This window comes from Leucopleurus acutus (assembly GCF_964270905.1).
Source record: "Leucopleurus acutus genome assembly, chromosome: 18".
Classification (NCBI taxonomy): domain Eukaryota; kingdom Metazoa; phylum Chordata; class Mammalia; order Artiodactyla; family Delphinidae; genus Leucopleurus; species Leucopleurus acutus.
Genome location: NC_139160.1, coordinates 66,030,047 through 66,052,424, shown reverse-complemented (window position 1 = coordinate 66,052,424; position 22,378 = coordinate 66,030,047). Strand labels below are relative to the sequence as shown.

The window sequence follows — 22,378 nt, the reverse complement described above, 5'->3', positions numbered from 1 at the left end:
ATGGCGGTTTTGCAAGACTGAATTAATATCTTACAAGCATTCACTTACACAGAGGTATAGTTCTACCACAAATGCATCTCAAACCACAAATATAATTGAAGTACCTCCAGTTTGTCAGTCCTGAGAAGTTTCTGAGTTGCAGTTGAGCCCGGAACAGTGACAGGTGGACTTCCGGGAACAATAACAGGTGTGGTGGGTAGAATTTCCGTTGGGACTAACCCAACTCCAGGGGTTACCGGTGCTAAGTAAGGAGCAAAGCTAATCGCCGTATTTGTCCCTATTGCGGGACCTACAGGAAAAGTGGGCTGTTAAAGGAAGATAACACAAGACAAAGATTCCTTTAGAATAAAACTTTTAAAAATCACCAGCAAGTGTCATTTGAGCAAAGTCATTCATTGCATACAAGACTCTTTGTGTTAATTGCATAGATCCATGCTGAGCTGTGAAAATTCATTAAGCTTCTCTGTTTTTTGCTTAATAAAAATGAAGTCCATACAGATCCTCTCTTCCCCAAACCATACAAACACATGGGAGAACATCATAGAAACCTAACTACAGGGACCAGGTGAAACTTTTATTCCCATGAAAGTGTTCTCAAGAAAAGAATAAGTTCACCCTAATTGCTCATCATTCCAAACTATTGAATGTTACAACAAGAAGGCAGTAAAACTTAGGGAATGCTGACTTATAATCTTTGATTTCTCCTACGTGTCTCTCAAAGGGAGAGGAAGAAAGAAAAACGCTTGACTATAGACTGATTTTCAGACTGACCAAGTTTATACACTCTCAAAAAGTGGGGATTATTTGGTATTTTATTTTGCTCGGATTTACCAGTATGTTTCTGTATTCTATCACTAGCATATATAACCCCAAAATTCATAGGCAGCTTACATCTAGACCTGCGCTTTCTTGCTCTAGCTCAACTATGTCTAGATCCAATCTTCCTTTCCTGAAAGGTTGGACAGAAGGGCTTGAACTTTTCCATTGGCCATTAAAAGTTGCTTTGGTTTCCTAGGTCACAAAATCAACGCAGCAGTGATGAAGGTATAGAGTTCCTCACTAAACTTCTTTATCACTATACTCTGTGTCCAGAAGAAGTATATTAGAGGGTTGACGGGATAATTGTTTTCAAAAGCTTCACCTGAAAATATGCCTTTCAGAAAGGAAATAATGCACATTTAAGAGAACAACAAACTTGGCTTCACTTTTTTTTTTTTTGCGGTATGCGGGCCTCTCACTGCTGTGGTCTCTCCCGTTGCGGAGCACAGGCTCCGGACACGCAGGCTCAGCGGCCATGGCTCACGGGCCCAGCCGCTCGGAGGCACGCGGGATCCTCCCGGACCGGGGCACGAACCCGCGTCCCCCGCATCGGCAGGCGGACTCTCAACCACTGCGCCACCAGGGAATTGGCTTCACTTTTAAAGAGCCAATGTTAAAAATGTACATTTAAGAGAACAACAAACTTTTGCTTCACTTTCAAAGAGCTGATGTTAAAAATTTAAGATGCTAAAGATTTTTCTTAGAATAAACTTTGCACTGAATTGGATCTGAATAGTTTTTGTTTGTTTTGTTTGTTTTTAGTTATTGGATGACTTTTACCCTATTTATTTTTAGGATATTTTAGGTATTTGCAATCACATGTTAATGCAATTTTCTCATATTGAACTATGTGGTTGGCCATGTCATGCTACTTCTCTATTTGTACATTGTGGGTAACATTCTTGTTGTCTATTTATAGCTCTGAGTTGTTGAACATATGGGAAAAATAATAATAATCTGTGTGTATTACGTTTTTTGTTGACAGCAATAATGGAAAAATATCTTTTACAAACGATGATGTTAGAAAGCAGTGAATTATTGATAGTTTGTGCGGGGAGTTCTTGGAGAGGCTGAAAGGCTTCACTGAAGTGGCTGGTCGGGGGAGGGATGGAAGAGGTGATTCTAATGGTCTTAGAGGGCTGCTGCTGCACTCTCACGAGGGGCTCTTAGATCTTTATGACTCCGACATAAAATTCACTTTGGGGGAAAGTTGCTTCATGAGGTCTTAACATGGGAAATTGATGGCAGTTAGGAGTTTTTTTCTTCCTTGACTTTCTACAGAGTTTTATACATGAATGTTTTCCATTTTCAACCCATTTGAGTCATAATTATAGAACGTTGTGGTTTTCAGTAACTGTAGCTTTTATAATTTAGTACTGTTGAAAAGAAGCCAAGTGATTTAAATGGTATAAGGGCTCTATAATGTTAGGATTTAAGAAAATCAATTCTGAAAGGTCATAAATCACAACAGATCAGTGATTCAAAGAACCAGCTATATCAGAAATGCCTGAGGGGAATTTCATAAATAGAGATATCACAAATTCTGACTCAATATGTCTGGGCAGGGTCCTTGAGATTTGCATTAAAAAAACTTACTACATGATCTGATGTGCACCCCAGTTTGGGGACAACTGTCATAGATGAGGAGTGAAAATAAATATTAGGAAAAACCAGTACTAGTAGTGTAATTTAATCTAGAGGCTAATGATTGAAGTAAACATTTAGAAATTAGAGCCCTCCCCACATCTCCATTTTTGACTTTCTGTTGGAGCAAATTCCCAACCTCCCTCCCTTTTAGATACTTTGAAGCCCGGGTCAGTGTAGGGACACACATTCAGGTTGTACCTTGACTGTCAGTGGGCTGTCAGAACCTCAAAACCCATTTCCCAAAACCTTTTTGGATATCAACAAATCTCTCGCCATTAGCCAAATTTTGTTCCTTGTTCATCTAATTTAATGGTCGAAAAGGAATGTTGCAGTTCGTTTTATTGATGTTAGCTGTAATATAGGTCACAGAGAGTATTATTTAAAAGTAAAAACACAAATATTAGACAAAGGGAGACAGGAATTCAAAATCCTGAGCTCGGCCAGTTATTAATCTTTACCCTGGGCAGGAGATCAACCTCTCTGAACTTTAGTTTTCTCATCTGCAGAAGGGAAGTAAAACTACTTAGCTTCAAGACTTGGGCTGAGCAAGGTGTTAGTTCTGTCTTATAATACTTCGCATGGTTGGAACGCAAGAAATAGCAGCTATCATTAGTAGTGTAAAAATCAGTATTAATAAAGGTTTTTTCCCCCAAATTGTCCATTGATTCTATAACAGGAATGTAGTCAGGATAGCAATATAATAATAGAGGTATAAAATCTTACTAAATGATAGCAAATATCTTCTTTATTTTGAAATATAAGTTGGGAAAGTATGTATTTTCTTTCATGTGAAAGTTAAAAGTTCATAGGCTTTATGAAGATAGATTCAATTAGATATTTTCTCTTTTTTTGTCTAGAGTGTTTTCTGTTGAAGTTGAATAGTAAAAAAATACAGTTATGGTAATTTTCAGAGATGGGCACTATATTATTATTATTATCATCATTGACAGTAATACCTTACATCTGTGAAAGGTTCAGCTGTTTTCAAAGCATTCTCACACACTGTGTCTTCTTTAATCTCCTCAATACCCGCGAGAAGCAAGCGTGGCAGTGAGAACTGCACAGTCTTCAGGTGAAAGCAATTTAGAGTAGAGACCACGTGGATTCCCCAAGGTCAGCGCTGCCGAGGCAGAGTCAAGGCAAACTACCCAGGACCCCTGGCTCCCAGTCTGGGGCTGTTTTTACTCCTCTGCACTTATTAGATTTCGTTGGTAATTTCTTAAAACAGAAGAGGGAACAAAAACACGAGCTGCCCTTACAGACATAAGCGTACAGAGTGAGCATCGGCGGGGAGCCGTGTCCCACCGTCAGCCAGGGCCTCCCTCAGGCAGGAGGTTAGGGCTGCTCTGAACAGCTGCCTGGAAAAGTGGGTCTCAGATCCTGGATTCAAATTAAAGTCTCCAGGTGGAGTTGAGGCTGATGTCTGAACTTGAGTCTGAGTTGGTAGCTAAGAGAAGGGTAGGTGACTCTGCTCCTGGAAGGCCACGAGCTAGGGCTTGGGAGAAGCGGCCCTGCGGTTCCCGCAGGAGGGCTGTTGCCAGGTGGTCTGAGACGAGATCCATTTGGTCCTCCTCATCTCTCAGCACTAACTGCACTGAGAGAGGCCAGAGGACAAGAGCTGCAGAGAGTCTTCTGGAAGAAAACCATGTCCGAAATGCCGGTCTCGGCATCTTCGCTCTGGACTTCACCCCACCTGCCTGTGTTTCTCGCTCTCCACTCTTCCTTCTCAGTACCTTACAGGAGTAGGTCTGGGTTCAGAGATCACACACTCACATGTGCACACATGCTCTTTGATATTTTGTAGTGGCGAGGAAGGATCAGGGCTGGGGAGGAATGACTAAGTGGCCTGAGGTATTTTATGGCTCTAAAATGTAGTCAATTGACTTTTTAAAACAAGAGTGTGAGAGCTCATACATTTAGAAAGCTCTGACTTCAAAGGGTAGGTATTTGGCACTCAAACTGAAAGGCCTAAAACATGACATCTCTTAAGCCTTCTCCCTTTACTCCTGGAAGCATCTCTGGAGCACAGAATACTCAACACTAGACCTTGCCCCCAGGGACCGGATTGCATAGGCTCTTGAATCCCTGTCCTACTAGAGGCTACCCACCTGCTGCTTTATCTTGAGTGTACATGGGAAGGTTGTGTGGGAGGTGAGGGGTTGGGGGCAGTGTGCTGGGAAGGGAAGGGAAGGAAGAATTGCTGTTACACTCTGTTAGGAATTGGAGAAAGAAAAACTGGTAGGAGGAATAAGGTGAATGAGACTTTTGAAATGTAATGAATTTGAGACAGAAGAGGAAAGAACAGTTTGCATTTTCATTCATTCAGTAAATATTCATTGGTGGTACAGACATGGTGCCAGAACACTGTGTCTACATTTATTGAACTTAAACCCTAATGGGGAAGGACAAAGAAATAAAATGACAATTCATTTTTATGGATAAGCAGAAATGAGGAGGCCTCACTGGTAATGACAGAGATTGGTGGTGGGTCGCAGGGGATAGAGTTGGAGTCCTTATGAATAAGATGAAGTTAAAACGTGAAGAGTAGTAGGAAACTTCCAGCAAAAGCAAAGGCCTTGAGGCAAACAAGAGCTCTGTGTGTTCACAGAACGGAAAGTTTGGTTTGGTCTCAGTGGACAAAGGAAGAGCGGCCCAGAATGAGTTGGTGAGCTGGGAAGGGACATGATCACAGATGACACTATAGATAAAGTCAAGGTTACATGTTTAGGCTTTGTCTCCAGTGAAATGGGAAGGCGAAGGGTTGTAAGAAAGGGAGTGATATGATGCCTTTATGTGTTTAAAGGCAACTGTATGCCGGTTGCTGTGTGCAGGATACATTGGAATAAAGCAAGAGTGGAACTTGAGAGGTTAGGAGGGAACAGCTTATAAAGTATTTTGAAATACTTGGCGGCTCAGACGAGGTGCTGGGAGAAGAAGTAGATGGACTTGAAGGCACATATGACAGGATTTGCTGATGAACTGGATGTGAGAGAATCTGCTTGGTTTTGGTTTGAAACTGCTGGTTGCACATACCGAGATGGAAGTGTCGTAGAATAAAAAAATGGGTCTTGAACATGTCAAGTTCCTGTGAGAAATTTGAAGGTGAGTCCAGTAGGAAGCTGGATACCTGAACCTGGGACTCAGAGGAGAGGTTTGGACTGGGAACGTGCATTTGGGAGTTCTCAGCCTGTAGATGATTCAGAGCCTCAGAAATGGATGAGACCATGAAGGAGAGGGTAAATGAGAGAGCGGTCCAGCACTGGGAACATCAGTGTATAGCAGCCTCAACATATAACAGAGGAAAAGAATGGGCAATGGAGTCAGAAGAGGAAGGAACGATCAGAGAGCGAGGGGTGCTCCTCGAAGGAGAGATTGATTGCATGTTACTAAGAGGTGGAAAGAGTACAATAAAAGCAGAAGTGCCCATTGGTTTAGCAACATGGAGGTCACTGGTGAGAGATTTCAGCAGATGGGTTCAGGGGAGATGGGAGATAAAGGGAGTGGAAAAAATATGCATACCTCTTTAGAGAAGTTTAAGAAGGAAACCTAAAAATGGAGGGATACTGGCTACTTTATGTTTATCAATTTCTTTGTCTTAAGCAATTTCTGCATGTATTAATTTCCCGTGTCTGGTCTAACAAATTCCCACAAACCTGGTGGCTTAAACAACATGCATTTATTCTTTCATAGTTCTGGAGGCCGTAAGTCTGAAATCAGTTTCACTGGGCCAAAGTCAAGGCTTTGGCAAGATCATATTCCCTCTGGAAGCTCTAGGGATGAATCCATTCTTTGTCTCTTCCATTTTCTGGTGGCTGCTGGCATCCCTTGGTTAGTGGCCACATCACTCCAGTCTCTGCCTGTACGGGCACATTGCCTTTCTCCTCTTCCGTATGTGTGTCAACTCTCCCTCTGCCTCTCTTATAAGAATGCTTGTGATTGCATTTAATCCAGGAGAATTTCCCCATCTCAAGATGCCTAGCTTAATCACATCTGCAAAGACCCTATTTCCTTGTAAGGTGACATTTACATTTCCAGGTACCTTTGAGGGCCATTATTTGGCCTACTACCTTGTATTAAGTCACTAATTCATTCCTGAGACTCTGAAGTTATTTGTTTGTAGAGTTAATGATTTTTAAGTTTATTACATTTTTCCTTCTAATTTTTCTTGCGATTTAAAAACCTCTATTAAAATACTTAAGTGTAATATTCCTTCTTCATAGAGTAATTGTGATTATTGTCTTCTAATTAATATATGAGACAATACATAAACATAACTTTCAAAGAAAATTCAACTAATAGTTTATAACAGGAATGGAATTTTCTTATTAACATTGCCATTATTGGGTACCAGGGTCAATCCTTACAAATTCTAAGTAAATAAGTAGTGAATGATTAAAACGATATAATGCACTGTTGCTATGTTGACCTAGGTGGTTCTAAGTTTATTCCCATAGATGTCATTTAATATGTATAATTAAATTATTTTAGCATTTAGGTAATTTAATAAAATAATTTATACATGTGTATCAATAAAGAGAACCATAAATATACATGTGAATGCTTTTAAGTAGATCCACTTAAACGCCTGTATTTGGTGTTAAATGTGTTCAGAACTCTACCTGTGTTGTCCTTACATCTAGGATAGCTCCTACTCATCCTTTAGGATGTACTTATTTGGGACTTCCTTCAGGCAGCCTTTCCTGCCTCATCCAAAATCATAATGCCCTGGGCCTGAATCTTATGTTGTCTTTTCCTTGAGTCTGTCTACACCCACAAGACTGTAGCTGATTTATCTTGGAGTCCCCTGCACCTGCACTTTTTTTTTTTTTTACTCTGGGCAGAGCTGGTTCCTGGCTACTTTGTGCTGCTATTCTTGGGCAGAAACCCGGAGACAAGCAGAATTGCCAACAATCTGCCCAGATTCTCTCCCCTCTTCCTGGACCAAACCCCACCTTCCCCATCACATCTCATGGACGCACAACAAGAAAATGTAACTCCCTGGTAGCTATCCCTTTTCATTTAGCATCTTTCAATGACATAGAATTTTCATACAATAAAGACTGATTTTTAAACAATCATCTCTTTTTTATGCACCTTTTTTTTAAAAAAGAGCGAATTTCACTCACTTCACTGGCTTTGTTTTTTAAAAAATTAGCTTGTTTTTGACAAAAAATTTACAAGTGTAAATGAAATTCACTAAAGCCCCAAAATGCACTCCTTTTTCTCAGGGCCTCATTCCTAGAGCAATTTCCAGACCTTTAAGGAAGTACTTTCAAACACTGTGAAATCAGGGAGAAAATATGACACAGTACTGAACTCTCTGGGCGTTTAATCCTGTGGGCCTTGCCTCAGCTCCTGCACCCTTTGCAGGCCTCTGAGACGGGAGGCGTGGGTGGCTCAGGCAGCCTTCCTTCATGCCTCTGCCAGGCTCCAGGAGGAGCAGACTGCAGAAAGCGCCCTGGTCAAGATGTCTGAGGTCCAGGCTCAGCTCCACAACTGATTAGCTGCAGGACATTGGGTAAATCCACTAACTTCTGTGGTTTTATTTTCCCCTTCCTTAAAATGATACCATTGAACTAAATAATCTATCTGTTGCATTGCTAATAATGTTTTAGGCATCAGAATCTCTTCTTTGCATAGATCATCAATTCATACTCTAAATGAGAACGTAGAACTATCGCCCTTCTAAGATGGCTCAAATAGGGAGGTTCCTGGTGAGAAATATGGAGGTTACTGTCACTAGTTGGAGTGACACAGATTTCCCAGATATTGATTAGAAATTGTCTTTGCCTACAGTTTCTACATGCGTTTTTCCATTTAAATAATCTTAAAAACCCTATTTTCAGCATCTAGTTAGCTTCAAAGCTATTTGCTTTAATGGTAGCCAAAGAGACAAAGTAGGGGGACACCATTTTAGGTCAACGTGGCCTTGCCTGTACCAACACTTTAATCATCAAGCCCATCATGAGATGCAATGTACTCACCACTGGATGAAGTGGGGTTCCTGGAAACATAAATTGCATCTGCTGGGCAAGCATTGCTGCTGCAGTTTTTTGCTGGATCAAATTGTTCCTCCCGTTAATTTCGAGTTGAGTTTTTAAATGTGTTGGAGGGTGAAGATACTTGCAGTTCTCTCTTGAACAACGGCCCTGGAAGAAAGAGTTTTGGTCTTAGGACTGTCATAAGTAGCTTTCAACTCTGTTGTCAACCATTTCACAATCATTCCTTATATATGAAGGTGTGTATCTGTGTGTGTGCACATGCGTGCACACGTATGTTGGAACATACAAGGGGTGAATCAGGCATTCGATGATTATCAGCCTTGCTCAGACCTGTTGAACAGAGAAGCGTCCTGAAATGATGTTGTTTTTAGTGGATTCTAACTCTGACAAAAGACCCTAAGGAAACGTGACTGCTGAGAGTAAAGTCGGACCCTTCTAGGCAGTGTGGGAGGCCATCAGAGGAGCATATTTATTGTGACTTATCAAAAGGAAGCTTTGAACTTGCTAAACGTTGGTTTGTGCTGGAGTGATAACAAAATGCGAATAATTATGCGCCACATTTGTGCAGCAGGGAAAGTAATCAGAAGGTCTTGAAATGTGTGCTCCAGGGTGGCTGAAGACACCCCTAAATCGAACGATTGAAGAAGAGGCAGTGGTAGAATAGGAGCGGACATTTCTTAGTAACTGATGCACAGGTGAAATTTCCAGGCATGAACTCAGATAATCACCTGCAACAGAGGAGTTTGCTCTAATACACGAAAGCTGCAGCCCATGTCCCTGCCCCAGTCCCGTGACAGTTGTATAAAATTAAATGTCACAATATGAGGTAGTGAAGAGTGTTTACAGCTAAAGTAACATCGGGATGTTAAAGTTGGCAAAGTGAAAAAAAAAATTAATTAGGTGACAGGTGTACCTAAAACCAGTCTTGAAGAGTAATCACAAATGGTAGTGTTTATACTGACTTCCCAAGTTTTCAAAACTACCAATTGAGAGAATCACGTTGATATGTGAAGTATGCAATTTCTGGAGAAAGAATAACGAACTATGTTAAACAGTATGGGGATTGTCAGTCTCTAAAGAATTAGTCTTATTTGCAACCAAGAAAAGAGAATATGGGTTTGTTTACCAAATATAAAAGTAATTTTAAAAAGCAAGCTGGGTGGATCTGGGCAAACAAATTTGTTTATAGTCATCCTAATTCTAAACATCCGGAGTTCGCACGCTGCCCCCTGCTCATTTCAGCTGTACTTGTGGTGGCGCAGGCTCCCTCCCAAATGTCAGCCTCCTACACTGCCGCGGAGAAGGGCAGACAGGAGTCCTGGGCTCAGCCTGGTGCTCTGCACTCATCAACCCGTGTTAGCAGCATGAGAGGCTGTGCCGCCCTCTGTAGGGAGGACACAGAAGCGGGCACCGGGGACCCCTGAAGGAATTGGTCACGTTTCCGCTAAAGTTATTCTGTAACAATGGGCAAGGGCAGCATGTCTCCTTAGGCTCAAGTTCCTATTGTCGATGTTTCATTCAGCATCCTAAGGGAGAAAACAGACATCTTGGGTCAAGTACTGGAAGGTCCACTGTTAAAATACTGGCAAACTGGACCCACAATTTAAAATAATCCACTTTGTTGTACACCTGAAACTAACACAACATTGTTAATCAACTGTACTCCAATACGAAATAAAAAGTTAAAAAAAAATAATCCAAGTCAAAGCAGTCTAGAAATCTCTTTCTCTCTCCATCTACTTCTGTCTGCAGATTTTTAAGGTAAAGTTTTAATCCTAACTTTACTTTGCTCATTGTTTTGTGATGTCCTAGGGTCCCTCCAGCCCTACCAACCTGCTTCAGGCATGTCTTATTTTACTTCTCTTTCTGTCCTCCCTTGACAATTGCCCAAGTCTCTGGATTTTCTAAAATAAAATCTCCAAGAAAGCATTCAGATTGGGCCAGCTCCTAGAGCACAGGAGTATGACCAGTCTCTGGACTGGCTGCCTTATGTCAGGTGTCCAAATACATTCTTATCATCTATTGTGGGAGGTGGTCACGGGACGTGGCTACTGCCCATCATCAGGGGTGGAGGAGAATTGAACAGAGTGACATTTCATGTATAGAGGATAAGTCTCCCCAGGCTTCTCTCTGACAAGCTCAATTCAAACTCTCTTCAAACACAGTCAGTTCACTTGGAAGATGACACCCAGAGAGGCTCATGTATACAGGGTACACGTATGGGCCTCTGTGTACAAATGTACAAAGGGCCTCGTGTGGGGGTTTGGGAAAACAAAGTTCCATAGAATGGAGTTGGAATTTGTGAAACATCCACACTTCTACCAGTTTGGCTATTCTATTTTGCTCGTTCATATAATTGTCAATTTGATCATTAGTCTTCTAATGTAATGCTTCAGGTAAAAATTTCGATGAGGCTAGAAAAATATGTTTTTTTTGTGAATGCTGTCATCTCTTGATACAACTGGGACTCTTAAGGAACTACATAAACTATTTTCAGCCAATGGAACATGATTTACAACATCGAATTAGTAATTTATTGATGGAACCTTCTTTTCCATGAGAATTAATACAATTTCCTACTGTTCTTACTTACACACTTGGAGTGAGGTATATTATTGATTACCCATGTACCAGACAATTTATACATGGTTATCTCATTTTCTCCTTATAACAGCTGTAATGATCCCTATTTTACAAAACAGCAAATGTACTCAGAAAGATCAAGAAACTTTCCAAAGGTTATATAATTGGTAAGTGGTAGGGCTGGATTTTAAATCTAGGTTTATCTGACTCAATTACCTCACTGTACTAACCTATTTATTAGCAACAGTTAAAAATCCAGGGAGGATAAAAATCTAGCATTCTCCTTCATAGAATAATAGGCTACTTAACACAATTTAAAATATAATAGAGGGCTTCCCTGGTGGCGCAGTGGTTGAGAGTCCGTCTGCCGATGCAGGGGACGCGGGTTCGTGCCCAGGTCCGGGAGGATCCCACATGCCGCGGAGCGGCTGGGCCCGTGAGCCATGGCCGTTGAGCCTGCGCGTCTGGAGCCTGTGCTCCGGAACGGGAGAGGCCACAGCGGTGAGAGGCCCACGTACCGCAAAAAAAAAAAATAAATAAAATAAAAAAAAAAAATATATATATATATAATAGAATATATATGAGGATTTGGGAGTGGAGAAAGATCATTTGCCTGGGTCTGTCTGTCGGAAGTGGGTCAGAGGAGTGGATAGGCTTACAGGCTCTGGAGGCAGATGCCTGGGCACATAAGTTGGCTCTGCTTTTTCCTACCTTTGTAACTTCGAGCAGATTACTTGAATTTCTTGTATATTGGTGTTTTCATCTATACAATGAAAATAATTATTGTGTTTTCCTCTAAAGGCTGTTGTAGGATTAGATGAGCTAATACAGGCACAAGGTGTAGAGAATGCCTGGCACGTAGTAAGCACTGGGGAAGCGTTGTCAGCATTACCAAAGAAAGAAAAGATATTTGTATGTCATTTTCTTTACAGTAAATGCAGGATTACAGATTTAGTTATGTTTTGATTGGCTTTTTGTTTCTTCTCTAGAGGAGCTTTTCATTTCAAAACATGATAAAAACAATCAGTACTTAATTATACTTATTCAAATATCTTATGTTTAAAATTATTTTCAAGTCTTCAGGATATTTCTGCAAGTATCCATATTTGAGGAGAGAGCCCTGGAACATAGTTCAGTCTAGCATCAATATTTTGAAGGGTGTTGCAGCACAGATGTATGAGGCATACAATTCAAAGCCTGGGAAACTCCAGGCAGCAGAATTTTAGTAAGGGATACTATAGGACTCTAAAATCCTAAAGGAAAACTTACTGTCAAAATATAACTATTTGACACAGTAAACAATTGGTAAGGAAGTTTTTGTTAAGGCGTAAGATCTGTCAGGATACACATCATCGCACAAAAACGGTTGATTATCAAAGCAAGTTGTCATAACCCTACGGGAGAGGGCAGTGAGCAGAAATGTAAAGCATCTTTGTATATCATTGTGAAACAAAACAGAAGTGTCAAAAATAGCGTCTCCCAATTTTAGTCCAAGAAATGAAGACGAAAATGTCTTGGGAAAGTCTTCCTGTGGCTGCTAGGATTGTGTTTTTTTTTGTTTTATTTTAACTCTTCCTCCCTTGGTTAAACACTGTTTCCGAGAGATAAGAGAGGTGAGGGTCCAGCCCCTGGAGAAGGGGGCTGGCACAGCTTCTGTGGGATGGAGTGGGAGGGCACCATTCCAGAGTCTTTGTGAAGAATCTTCTAGAACTGGAAAATGGGAGCCCTGGAGGAGTCTAGGCAGATGGTCCCACACCAGGGTCTAATGTGGAGATTGCAGCCCTCAGGGGCTCTGCCCACCCCGGGTGGGATGCAGCAGGTTTAGAAATGACAGGTGGTCTGGATCACACTCACCATTGTTCTTGGTCTATTTCCGGGCTAGGGTCTCATTCCTTCCTTCATTCAACAAATATTGATTGAGACCTTGCTGTGTACCAGGTCTTGTGCTAAGTGCTAGTTAACTAAAGGTGAGTAAACACAAGATCTGCTGCCTCCCTGCCTGAAGCCTGCAATCAGGTGGTGAAGACGGATATTAGCCAAACAGTGACACAGATAAATGTATAATTACAAACTGTGGTCCCTGTTCTGGAGGAGAAGGCTGAGAGACAATGGTGGGAGAGGGTCAGAATTGAGACTGGTGGCAAAGGAGGGCTCTGAAGAAGTGACGTATTTAAACTGAGACCTGAAGGATGAGAAGGAACTTGGCAAGGGAGTGAGTGAGGGCTAAAGTGTGTGTGTGTGTATGTGTGTGTGTGTGTGTGTGTGTGTGTGTGTATTTGTGTGTTGAGGGGGAGAATACAAAATGAGGACAAAAGGAAGAGGACGTGCTAGGAGAATGTACCATCTGGGGGCCTTCTTGAAGTCTCTCAAGGCTGGAATACAGAAGGGGGTGTGGGTTGCAGTTGGGGGATGATAAGAGATAAAACGGGAAGAAGTAGACTAGAGCCAGATAACAAGGAACTTTGGGAGTCAAGTTAAGGGCTATGAACTTCATTGCCACTGAAAGTTTTGAAGCAGGAGAAGCGCAAGATCAGATTTATGTTTTACGCTACGTATAAAATCTTACCCTGATTATAGATTTTGTATCTCTAATGTTGTTATGGTTTGCATTGTTTGGAATCCGCTTATTTAAAAACAATAACAGAATTCTGACGTAGTTTACATAGGATTTTTGCGCTTCATTCTGCTTCCCAAAATAATCTCTGCTCCAGGAAAATTTAGTTTAGGGAGGATGGTTAGAAGCAAGTGAGAATTTCAAGCTGAATTAAGTTTATTAAAATAAGCGACCATGAAAGATTCTAATGCAGAATACCCATGTTGATTCTTAACAGGATGAGGAAAGATGCTGAATAACTAATATGTACTTGTCAGAACAACAGATCGTAGCTATCGGAATTACATGGTCATTACATTGCATGACGTGGGAGAAAAGAAATGCAGCTTTGGCTAAGAAAAAATTTCAGAATCAGGTTGGTGTGAGAAAGGCAAAGCGTAATTGGAAAATGAGGTTTTCCAGTTGCTTATTTTAAAACCAGGAATATTTAGAGTCTTTTCCTAGTATGCTCCTAATTGAAAAAGTCAATTAAAATATGGAAGCAAAAAAGAAAACAGATTAATTAGGAGATTATTAAAGGGATTAACAATAGGAGTTTGGCCCATAGGAATAGCTAACAGACAACTATATCCCATTGGTTTTCCATGGGAAAAGCAATGAATTTTATATGATCTGCAATTCAAACTGACAATAGGCCCCTGCTGTACGACTCGGGGATAATTTAAATTGTTTCTTAGTGTGGGCCACGCCATTGATCAGCAGGCTCTACAAAGGCCCTTTTGGGAAATAATTCCAGTTGAGGCCCAGGGTCACAGCCTGATCCACTGAATTCCTCCTCTTCCCGTTGGGTCCTGTCTGCTCACTGCTTTCAGCATGTGATGGTATTTTCAAGGGAGCAGGCCTGGCTGTGGAATGGAGAATCTGACTCTAAGACTGGGGGCAAATGGTATGCGTTCCCAAAGTGGCCTGCTGGGATGCTCTGAGTCCAGGAGCCTGCTTGGGAGGTCCATGGAAGCCACTGAAGAACCTCTCAGATTCCCTCGCGTTCCGCACGCGTGAAACCAACTTAGCGAAATCCTGATGTCCTGAAGTCACATTCCTGAAGCCTGTTCTATCTTGGAACCTTTCCTGGAGAAGCAGTTGAAACCAGTGGTAAAGGGAACAGTCTCTGGAACTGGACTACTTGGGCTCAAAATCCAGCTCTGCTGTTCTTGCCATGGGACCTTGTGGCCTCCAGTTGCCACATCTGTAAAATGGGGATAACAATAGTTCCCCCCTCATAGACTTGCATAAGGATTAAGATTTAATGCATATAGAGTGTTTGAGCAGTTCCTGGCACATAGTAAGCCCTCTGTAAGTTTTTATTATCCTCCTTCCCTGGTGGCACAGTGGTTAAGAATCCACCTGGCAATGCAGGGGACACGGGTTCGATCCCTGTTCTGGGAAGATCCCACATGCCGTGGAGTAGCTAAGCCCGTGTGCCACAACTACTGAGCCTGCGCTCTAGAGCCTGTGTGCTGCAACTACTGAAGCCCGCGTGCCGCAACTACTGAAGCCCGCGCGCCTAGAGCCCATGCTCCGCAACAAGAGAAGCCACCGCAACAAGAAGCCCACACACTGCAACAAAGAGTAGACCCCGCTCACCACAGCTAGCGAAAGCCCACGCGCAGCAACGAAGACCCAATGCAGCCAAAAACCAAGCAAATAAATAAATAAATAAAATAAAAATAAAAACAACCTTGCTGATAACTAGTTCAGTTTCTGTATCACGGTGCTTCTCTCTGGCCTGTCTACCAAGCTCTTTAACACTATTCTTGTTCTCACAGTTAGCACCAGCCTTGGCCATTTCTCTCTTTGGAAGAACCTCAGATCTGTTTTTCTTTGATATCTGTCCTGCTGAAACTTGCCAGGCCTGATTAACATGGCATGACTAATACAGAGTTTAAAGCAGCTATGCATTATAGTGGGGAAATCCTGGAATTCTGGTTGTGGCTTCATCCCTAAACGGTTAGATTAACTTTTGCAGATAATGTATAATATTCTGTGCCTCAATTTTCTTATCTGTCAAATGGGGGTGATGATGTTCCCATATCTCAACTCTTTCCGATGTCTGTGAGAGCTCGAGAGACGGCCACAGTTGCTCTGAAAAAAGTCATAATTTGCTATACATTGTCAACTCTACATCTATTTCCCCCTTGAATGTTCCTAATCTAGTAAAAGGAGAAAGCCACATAAACCAACAGTTACGGTGAAGGGTGACACCTGGGAGGTATGTTGGCAACAGTCCCAATATGTTATGAGAATTGTGAGCGGTCTGTGTGACAGGCGGGGCATGAAGTGCATCAGCAGATGTGGCAAATTAAGTCAAAATCGATTAAGTCTAGGAGGATCTATTAAGTACCTACAGTGGAAAATTCAGTCAAATAGACCACTGCTTTGGTCCCTGTGACATGTAAAGTGTTTAGCAGATGTTTTCTAAGTGACTAAACTGGCTGGGGGGGAATCAGATGCTCACAGCCTCAGCTTCCCTAGTTTCAAAATGTCTGAAGGTTTTTGAAAGTGGGAGAAAAAACCCAGAGGCCTTGGTTTGAGCAGGCGAGGTCCAGCCCTCTTCCCAAGGCTGGCGCTTTTCCCTTCCTTACAGGGAGCTGCGAATGCTTCTGAGTCTGCCCTCTCTAGGTTTGCATTTAGGGCAGCCTGTAATCCCCGGAGAGGCTGGAAGACCTTGGGGCCATGACCAGTGCTCTAGGAGCAGACCTGTGACTCATTATAGTCATGCCAATGTAACTGCCCTATTCCTTCAAGCACTATTGTGCTGTTAAGCCCTAATTTGTGACCGTTTAAACAGATGAAACATAAAAATTAATAAATGGGGAGGAGAGGCAAAGAGGGTGAATTGTTTGCAGTTTGCCATTTCAAAGCACGTGTCAATTTTATTTTTTAATGGATTTGGCTGCCTGAGAAGTTTAATTAATCAATCAATTAATTTGTTAACATTAAGACTCAAGTTTGTTTATTTATTTATTTAGTTAGTTAGTTTTTGCGGTACGCGGGCCTCTCACTGTCGTGGCCTCTCCCGTTGCGGAGCACAGGCTCCGGACGCGCAGGCTCAGCGGCCTTGGCTCACGGGCCCAACTGCTCCGTGGCAGGTGGGATCTTCCCGGACCGGGGCACGAACCCGTGTCCCCTGCATCGGCAGGCGGACTCTCAACCACTGCGCCACCAGGGAAGCCCTCAAGTTATTTTTTTATATATGTTTCAAAATGTACTGAGCGTGTCTCCTTCCCTTGCTTCTCCAATTATATGAAGAATTCTTTTCCACTGTTTTTCTCTTCGACTTCTTTTCTCTGTCCTTGAGCCTGGGCAGTTTAAGTGTCTCAGACTACTGTGTCTTATGACTGGAAAGAGCTGTTTGTCAGTTTGATTGAGGCGCCAAGCCCTGTCTTTACTGGTAAGGATTATCCATCTTGTTAACTTTATATGTTAACTGAAAATGTGCCAGTTAAGAGAAATCAGTGAGACTAAAAATAGTCCCTCCATTTTCCAGAGATTTAAGGAAACTGATTTCCAAGCATCAGATGCTTCATTTCAAAATTATTTTATTTAGCTAAAAGATTAATATCTCCTGAGTCACAGAGGAAACTGGGCAGTGTGGATTGTGATAATGTACCGACATAACACAAAACCGGTCTAGCCGCTGTCTGACTTCAGAGTGTCCAGTTTCCTGACATCACGTTCATCCGTGTATGCGTGGCTGTGGCCGTGGGTGAAACAGAAGCTCTATGCAATATTAATCTCACAGCATTAGGATGTTTCCTGTGTGGGGAGGGCAGGCCTTTCTGGTCTATGTCTTATACTTCTCAGTACAGAGACCCTCACACGGTGGGCACTCAGTGCCCGTTATCGAATGACTGTCCTCCTCTCTCTCCTCCAGCAAATCACGTGCCGAGCCCTGTGATAGTAAATGGGCAGTCAAAACACAGAGTGAGCCATGCCACAATATGGGGGAATTCAAGGCGCTTTGTGAACACATTGTAGGGAACTCTGCCTAGCTTAGGGGCCAGGGATGGCTCTAGTGGAAGGCACATATCACATTCAGACCAAGATCTTTATCGGATTATCTAGTTGCGTATATGCGGAGGGAGGTGGGTAGGTAGGGAGTAAGGGTTGGCGATTTGGACAATTAAAACGAGCCAGACTACTTCGTGACCACTCTGGGGGGGCGGTCAAGTTCCCGAAGCCTTATAAAGGCCTTCACACGGCACCTGAGACAAAGCAAATGCTTAGGAAATATTGGCTGCTGTTGTTTTTATCATCAGCTGATCAGTATGTTCAGAAGCTGGTCATTTTCCAAATAAGTGAAATCTAGCCCAAGACACAAACTTTGTTTTACACTTTCTGTTATTGTACAGTCTCTTTCAGTCTGATTTGAAAACCACGTGGTCAATCACCTACCCCCCCCCCCCCCCCCCCACCATAGGGAACTTCCTGGAATTCGGACACTGGCAGACAATCAGCCTTAAAGGCTGACATTTACTGGGTATAAATACCTCGGTTCCACTTAGAAAATAGCCACAGTCCCAAGCCTGTGGCCTGTCAGGTGTTTTCCCCACTTCTCTGGTCACTCTGGCCCCTTCCCCCAGATCCTACCACCTCTCCCTCCTGGATCCCAGGAATCAAAGGGTGAAATCCGGCACAGCAAGGGGGGACCTCCCTGACCCAGGTCACTGCCCTGGGAGGTATTTATATTAAAAGATTTTGCATATCGCACCTCATTATAAATATACTTGTGACAAGGCCAGAGTGCCCTGGTTGTTGGTGTCAAGCTGGGTAAGGCTTCCAGGAGGAGGTGGGAGAAGGGGTGGGTGAGGTATGGATGGGGCATTGGGAAGGGGGGTGGGCAGGAAGGGGAGGAAGATGGGGAAAAAGACCAGGAAAACAGGGCCAATCAGGTGAAGAAGCGCTGGAAGGAGATGGAAGGGTAGAGTGTCCTTTTCAGGGTGCATTCAGTTTTAGTAACAAAGAAAAGCACATTCCTCTTGGGCTGGTGTGTATTACTCGCTGCCTTGAGACTGACCTGCAAACTGGGCAGCTGCAGGAGGAAGCTGCACTTGATTCAAGAAACAGCCTGGGGAGGTACGGGCGGGCGTGGCCCCTGCGCCACTGCAGGGCCAGTTCTGCACCGCGTAGGGGAGGATCAGAGCAGAGGGGCGGGCTTTAGTGTCTGTCTCCTGAGGGCAGGAGCTGTGGACCTCCATCCCTTTATTCATTCAGCAAACATTGTGGAGCATCTGCTCGAGGCCAGAAACTGGGGTGGAATTGCGCACAGGGTACTGAGATGTGATCTTACCCTCAATAAAAATAGCAAAGACTTATATAATAGTGCACATATCATGTACCAGGAGTTTCCAAGTGCTTTTGGTACATCACACTCTCATCTTCAATACAAGTGCTTAACAAGAGGAACCGTTAATATTCTCGTTTTATGGGATAAAAGGGAGGCACAGAGAGGGGAAGTGACTTCCCAGAGTCACACAAGTAGTCAGTGGCAGAGCTGGGCATCTGACCCAGGCCGGATGGCAGCCTGTGCTCTTGACCCTCTGAAGAGCCATTTTTAAGAAACTGAAAATCCCATGCAACGTTCCTATTACACCTTAGAAAGCATTCTTCACACATGATATCTTATTACAGCTTCACAACATTCTTGTGAATGTATTACTCCAATTTAAAGGGAAGGAAAGTGAAGCTCCGAGAGATCTGAAGATACTTTCCAAGGCCAAGTTGCCAAAGTCTACCAGGCTGAATTCTGGGCCCCATTACTAAAAAGCGTGCCTCCTCTGCCCCTTGCTGTCAGTGGGGGGAAGCTGCAGGGTAACATACAAAAGACTTGTTCAGAGCAGAGTGGACCCCTTGCATAATAATGAACTAAATTAGGGAGGTGACACGGGACGATTGTGTCGTGGGTTGAATTGTGTCTTCCTGGAGAGATGGGTTGATGTCTTAAGCCCCACTTCCTTGGAATGTGACCTTATTTGGAGATAGGGTCTTTTATAGAGGTAATTAGGTTAAGATAAGGTCATCTAGGTGGGCTTTAATCCAACATGACTGGTGTCCTTATAAAAAGGGAAAATTTAGACACAGGGACAGACAATGTGAAGAGACACAGGAAAAAGATGGCTATCTCTAACCCACAGAACGTCTGCGGCTGCCAGAAGCTGGGAGAGGGGCCTGGCACAGTTCCTTACCTAGACCTTTAGAGGAAGCATGGCCCTGCTGACACCTTGGTTTCAGACTCTGAGCTTCCAAAACTGTGAGAGAATAAACTTCTGTTGTTCTAAGCCACCTGATTTGTGGTACTTGTTACAGCAACCTTGGAAACAAGTACAATCACTTATAAGAAATGCTAGATGATGGGTTTTTTTTCATGAGATTGGAGGCTACAACCAGCAAAACACTATGCTATCTTCTGACACAAAGATTTGGTTCTGCGAATGGGTATTCTAATTCTTTTCGCGAACTCAAGTAACAAGATCCCCTTGTCTTATCAAAAACAAACTACAACAACTCCCAAATCCTTAACAAGTACAACGATTTTCTGCAAATGAAATTTTGTCAGCTTAAACACTATTAGATTTTTCACATGGCAGATTTAATAGGAGAGATTTATTTTAGTAAAAGACAAAATGTTTCACTAAAGAACTTATTAGTAATGCATAAAGGCCTACTGAGTCTCTGAAGATCCCATTTTCAAAGAGAAACGTTGGGATAATTTTTATGTCCTGATTACAGAGAAAGGCTCGATGAAGATTGTCCTCGATATTAAATTTGTATGGAGGAGGCAGATGGGGGAAGGGAGAGGAATCACTCAGTCAAGCAGGAGGGAAGTCAAAGAAAGTGTGTAAGTTTGGCCAGCATTTTGAAGTTGCTCTTAAAAAGGTTGATATGCGTTTCTGGGAAGTGAGGCCACGTACACAGGTACTTGGATGCACCAAGCAACGCTGTTAGAGGACGGGGTGCAAGGACGAAGCCTGCCGACTCCAGCCCAGGTCTGCCCTACTCCCTCCCTGCTGACCGCCTCACCTACTCATTCTCTCCCAGGCTCCCAGGACAAATCCTAAACTGAGGCTGGCTGTTTGCCCCTGGCGGATACCAAGTCAGGCCCCCTGTTTTGATGGCTAGACGACTGCTCTGTGCTACGTCCCAACTTTCTGCTTTCCTCTTCACCTTGTCTGCCTAGTGGGTGTCCCAGTGGGTACCACAGGGTTTCTCTCTTCACTTCCAAGTTCAAGAGCTGAGAAACTGCCTCACTCCAGGCTCCCTCCTCAGGCTGGGTCTGTGACCCACTGGGGGACAGCTGCTACCCACCTGCAAACCCACCAAGGATCATCTACCTGGGTTTGTCCTCTCTGTCACCCACCCTCAGCTGACACCCTGCTTATTTTTCTCAGACTTCCTGCTGCTGAATATTTCTCTGGGATGCACCTAGAAGGGTGGACACACAGTCAGTGGCTCAGTCAGCATCTCTTTGGTCCAGGGGGCAGAACTAGCTCCAGACTCTGGAGCCCCTCTGGTCAGATTCAGCCAAACACTGAGATATGACATCATTCCCTTTCCCTCTTAGGACTGTTTGTGGAGGAAGTGTTGTCCCTCAGCAAATCCCAGTGTTCCCCATTAGTGGCTACAGGTTGGATACTTAAGCTCCTCATAGCCCAGCAACTGCGGGTCAAATTTATTTATAAACGGAATCAATCCATTATTAGAGGGTCCAGTGTTTTGTGTTGCTGTTGTTTTTTAAGAGAATTACATATATGGTAATAATACTTGGTAACATTAGTTGAGTACAAATAAATACTGATATTATTATTATTATTGACTACTACTACTACTTATTATTATTATTATTATTTTGTGGTACACGGGGCTCTCACTGTTGTGGCCTCTCCCGTTGCGGAGCACAGGCTCTGGACGCGCAGGCTCAGCGGCCATGGCTCATGGGCCCAGCCGCTCCGCGGCCTGTGGGAACTTCCCGGACCGGGGCACAAACCCGTGTCCCCTGCATCAGCAGGCGGACTCTCAACCACTGCGCCACCAGGGAAGCCCTGACTACTTATTATTAAATACATACTAGGCACTGTGCTAAGTGTTTCACCTGCATTGTCTCAGGCAAACCTATCAGAAGGGGAGGTGCCATTAATATCTCCATTTGATACATGAGAGAACCGAGACCTGGCTAGATTAACCACCTTGTCCCAGGTCATACAAGGAGCAAAAGACAGAACCAGGGTTTCCACAAGGTTACTCCTGAGCCACTGCTCTTGGTCCCTGTGCTTCTTTCACATGTTCATATACTGCAGTGACATTTACTGAATGCTTACGATGTGCCAGGTAGGGTGCTAAGAGCTTTACAGGAATGACCTTGTTAGTGTTCATTATAAGCCTCTAGGGTAACTCTTATTTTAATCCCCATTTTGCAAAAGTGGAAACCAAGGCTCAGAGAGGTTAAGTAACCTTCCCAAGGCCACACAGCAAATAAGGGGAAGATCCAAGATTTGAACCGATCCAACCTGGCTCAGCCAAAACTGCCATGCTCCGAGAATATAAATTATTAATTCCAACGATATGCCTGGTACTGTGCTAGGCCCAAGTGGATACAAAGATGAAAAATAAATTGTTCCTAACTTTAAGACACTCTAGATACATAGATCTACAATGCATATACACATGAATGGAAGAAAGGGAAGAAACCATAGTAACGAGTAATATTTGAGTTTAA

At 43.1% G+C, this 22,378-nt stretch overlaps 1 protein-coding gene across 4 annotated transcripts in view; it reads right to left on the bottom strand.

Annotated features, from left to right (window-relative positions):
- The window catches only part of MBNL2 (muscleblind like splicing regulator 2), a 152,265-nt gene that overhangs the window by 45,415 nt on the left and 84,472 nt on the right, over nucleotides 1-22,378 (bottom strand). For all 4 annotated transcript variants that reach the window (XM_082859571.1, XM_082859570.1, XM_082859573.1 and 1 more), the window contains exons 3-4: nucleotides 8,451-8,615; nucleotides 105-305 (exon numbers count right to left, since the gene is read on the bottom strand). In XM_082859571.1, coding sequence (XP_082715697.1) covers nucleotides 105-305; nucleotides 8,451-8,615 — 366 coding nt within the window. The remainder of the gene's footprint in view (nucleotides 1-104; nucleotides 306-8,450; nucleotides 8,616-22,378) is intronic.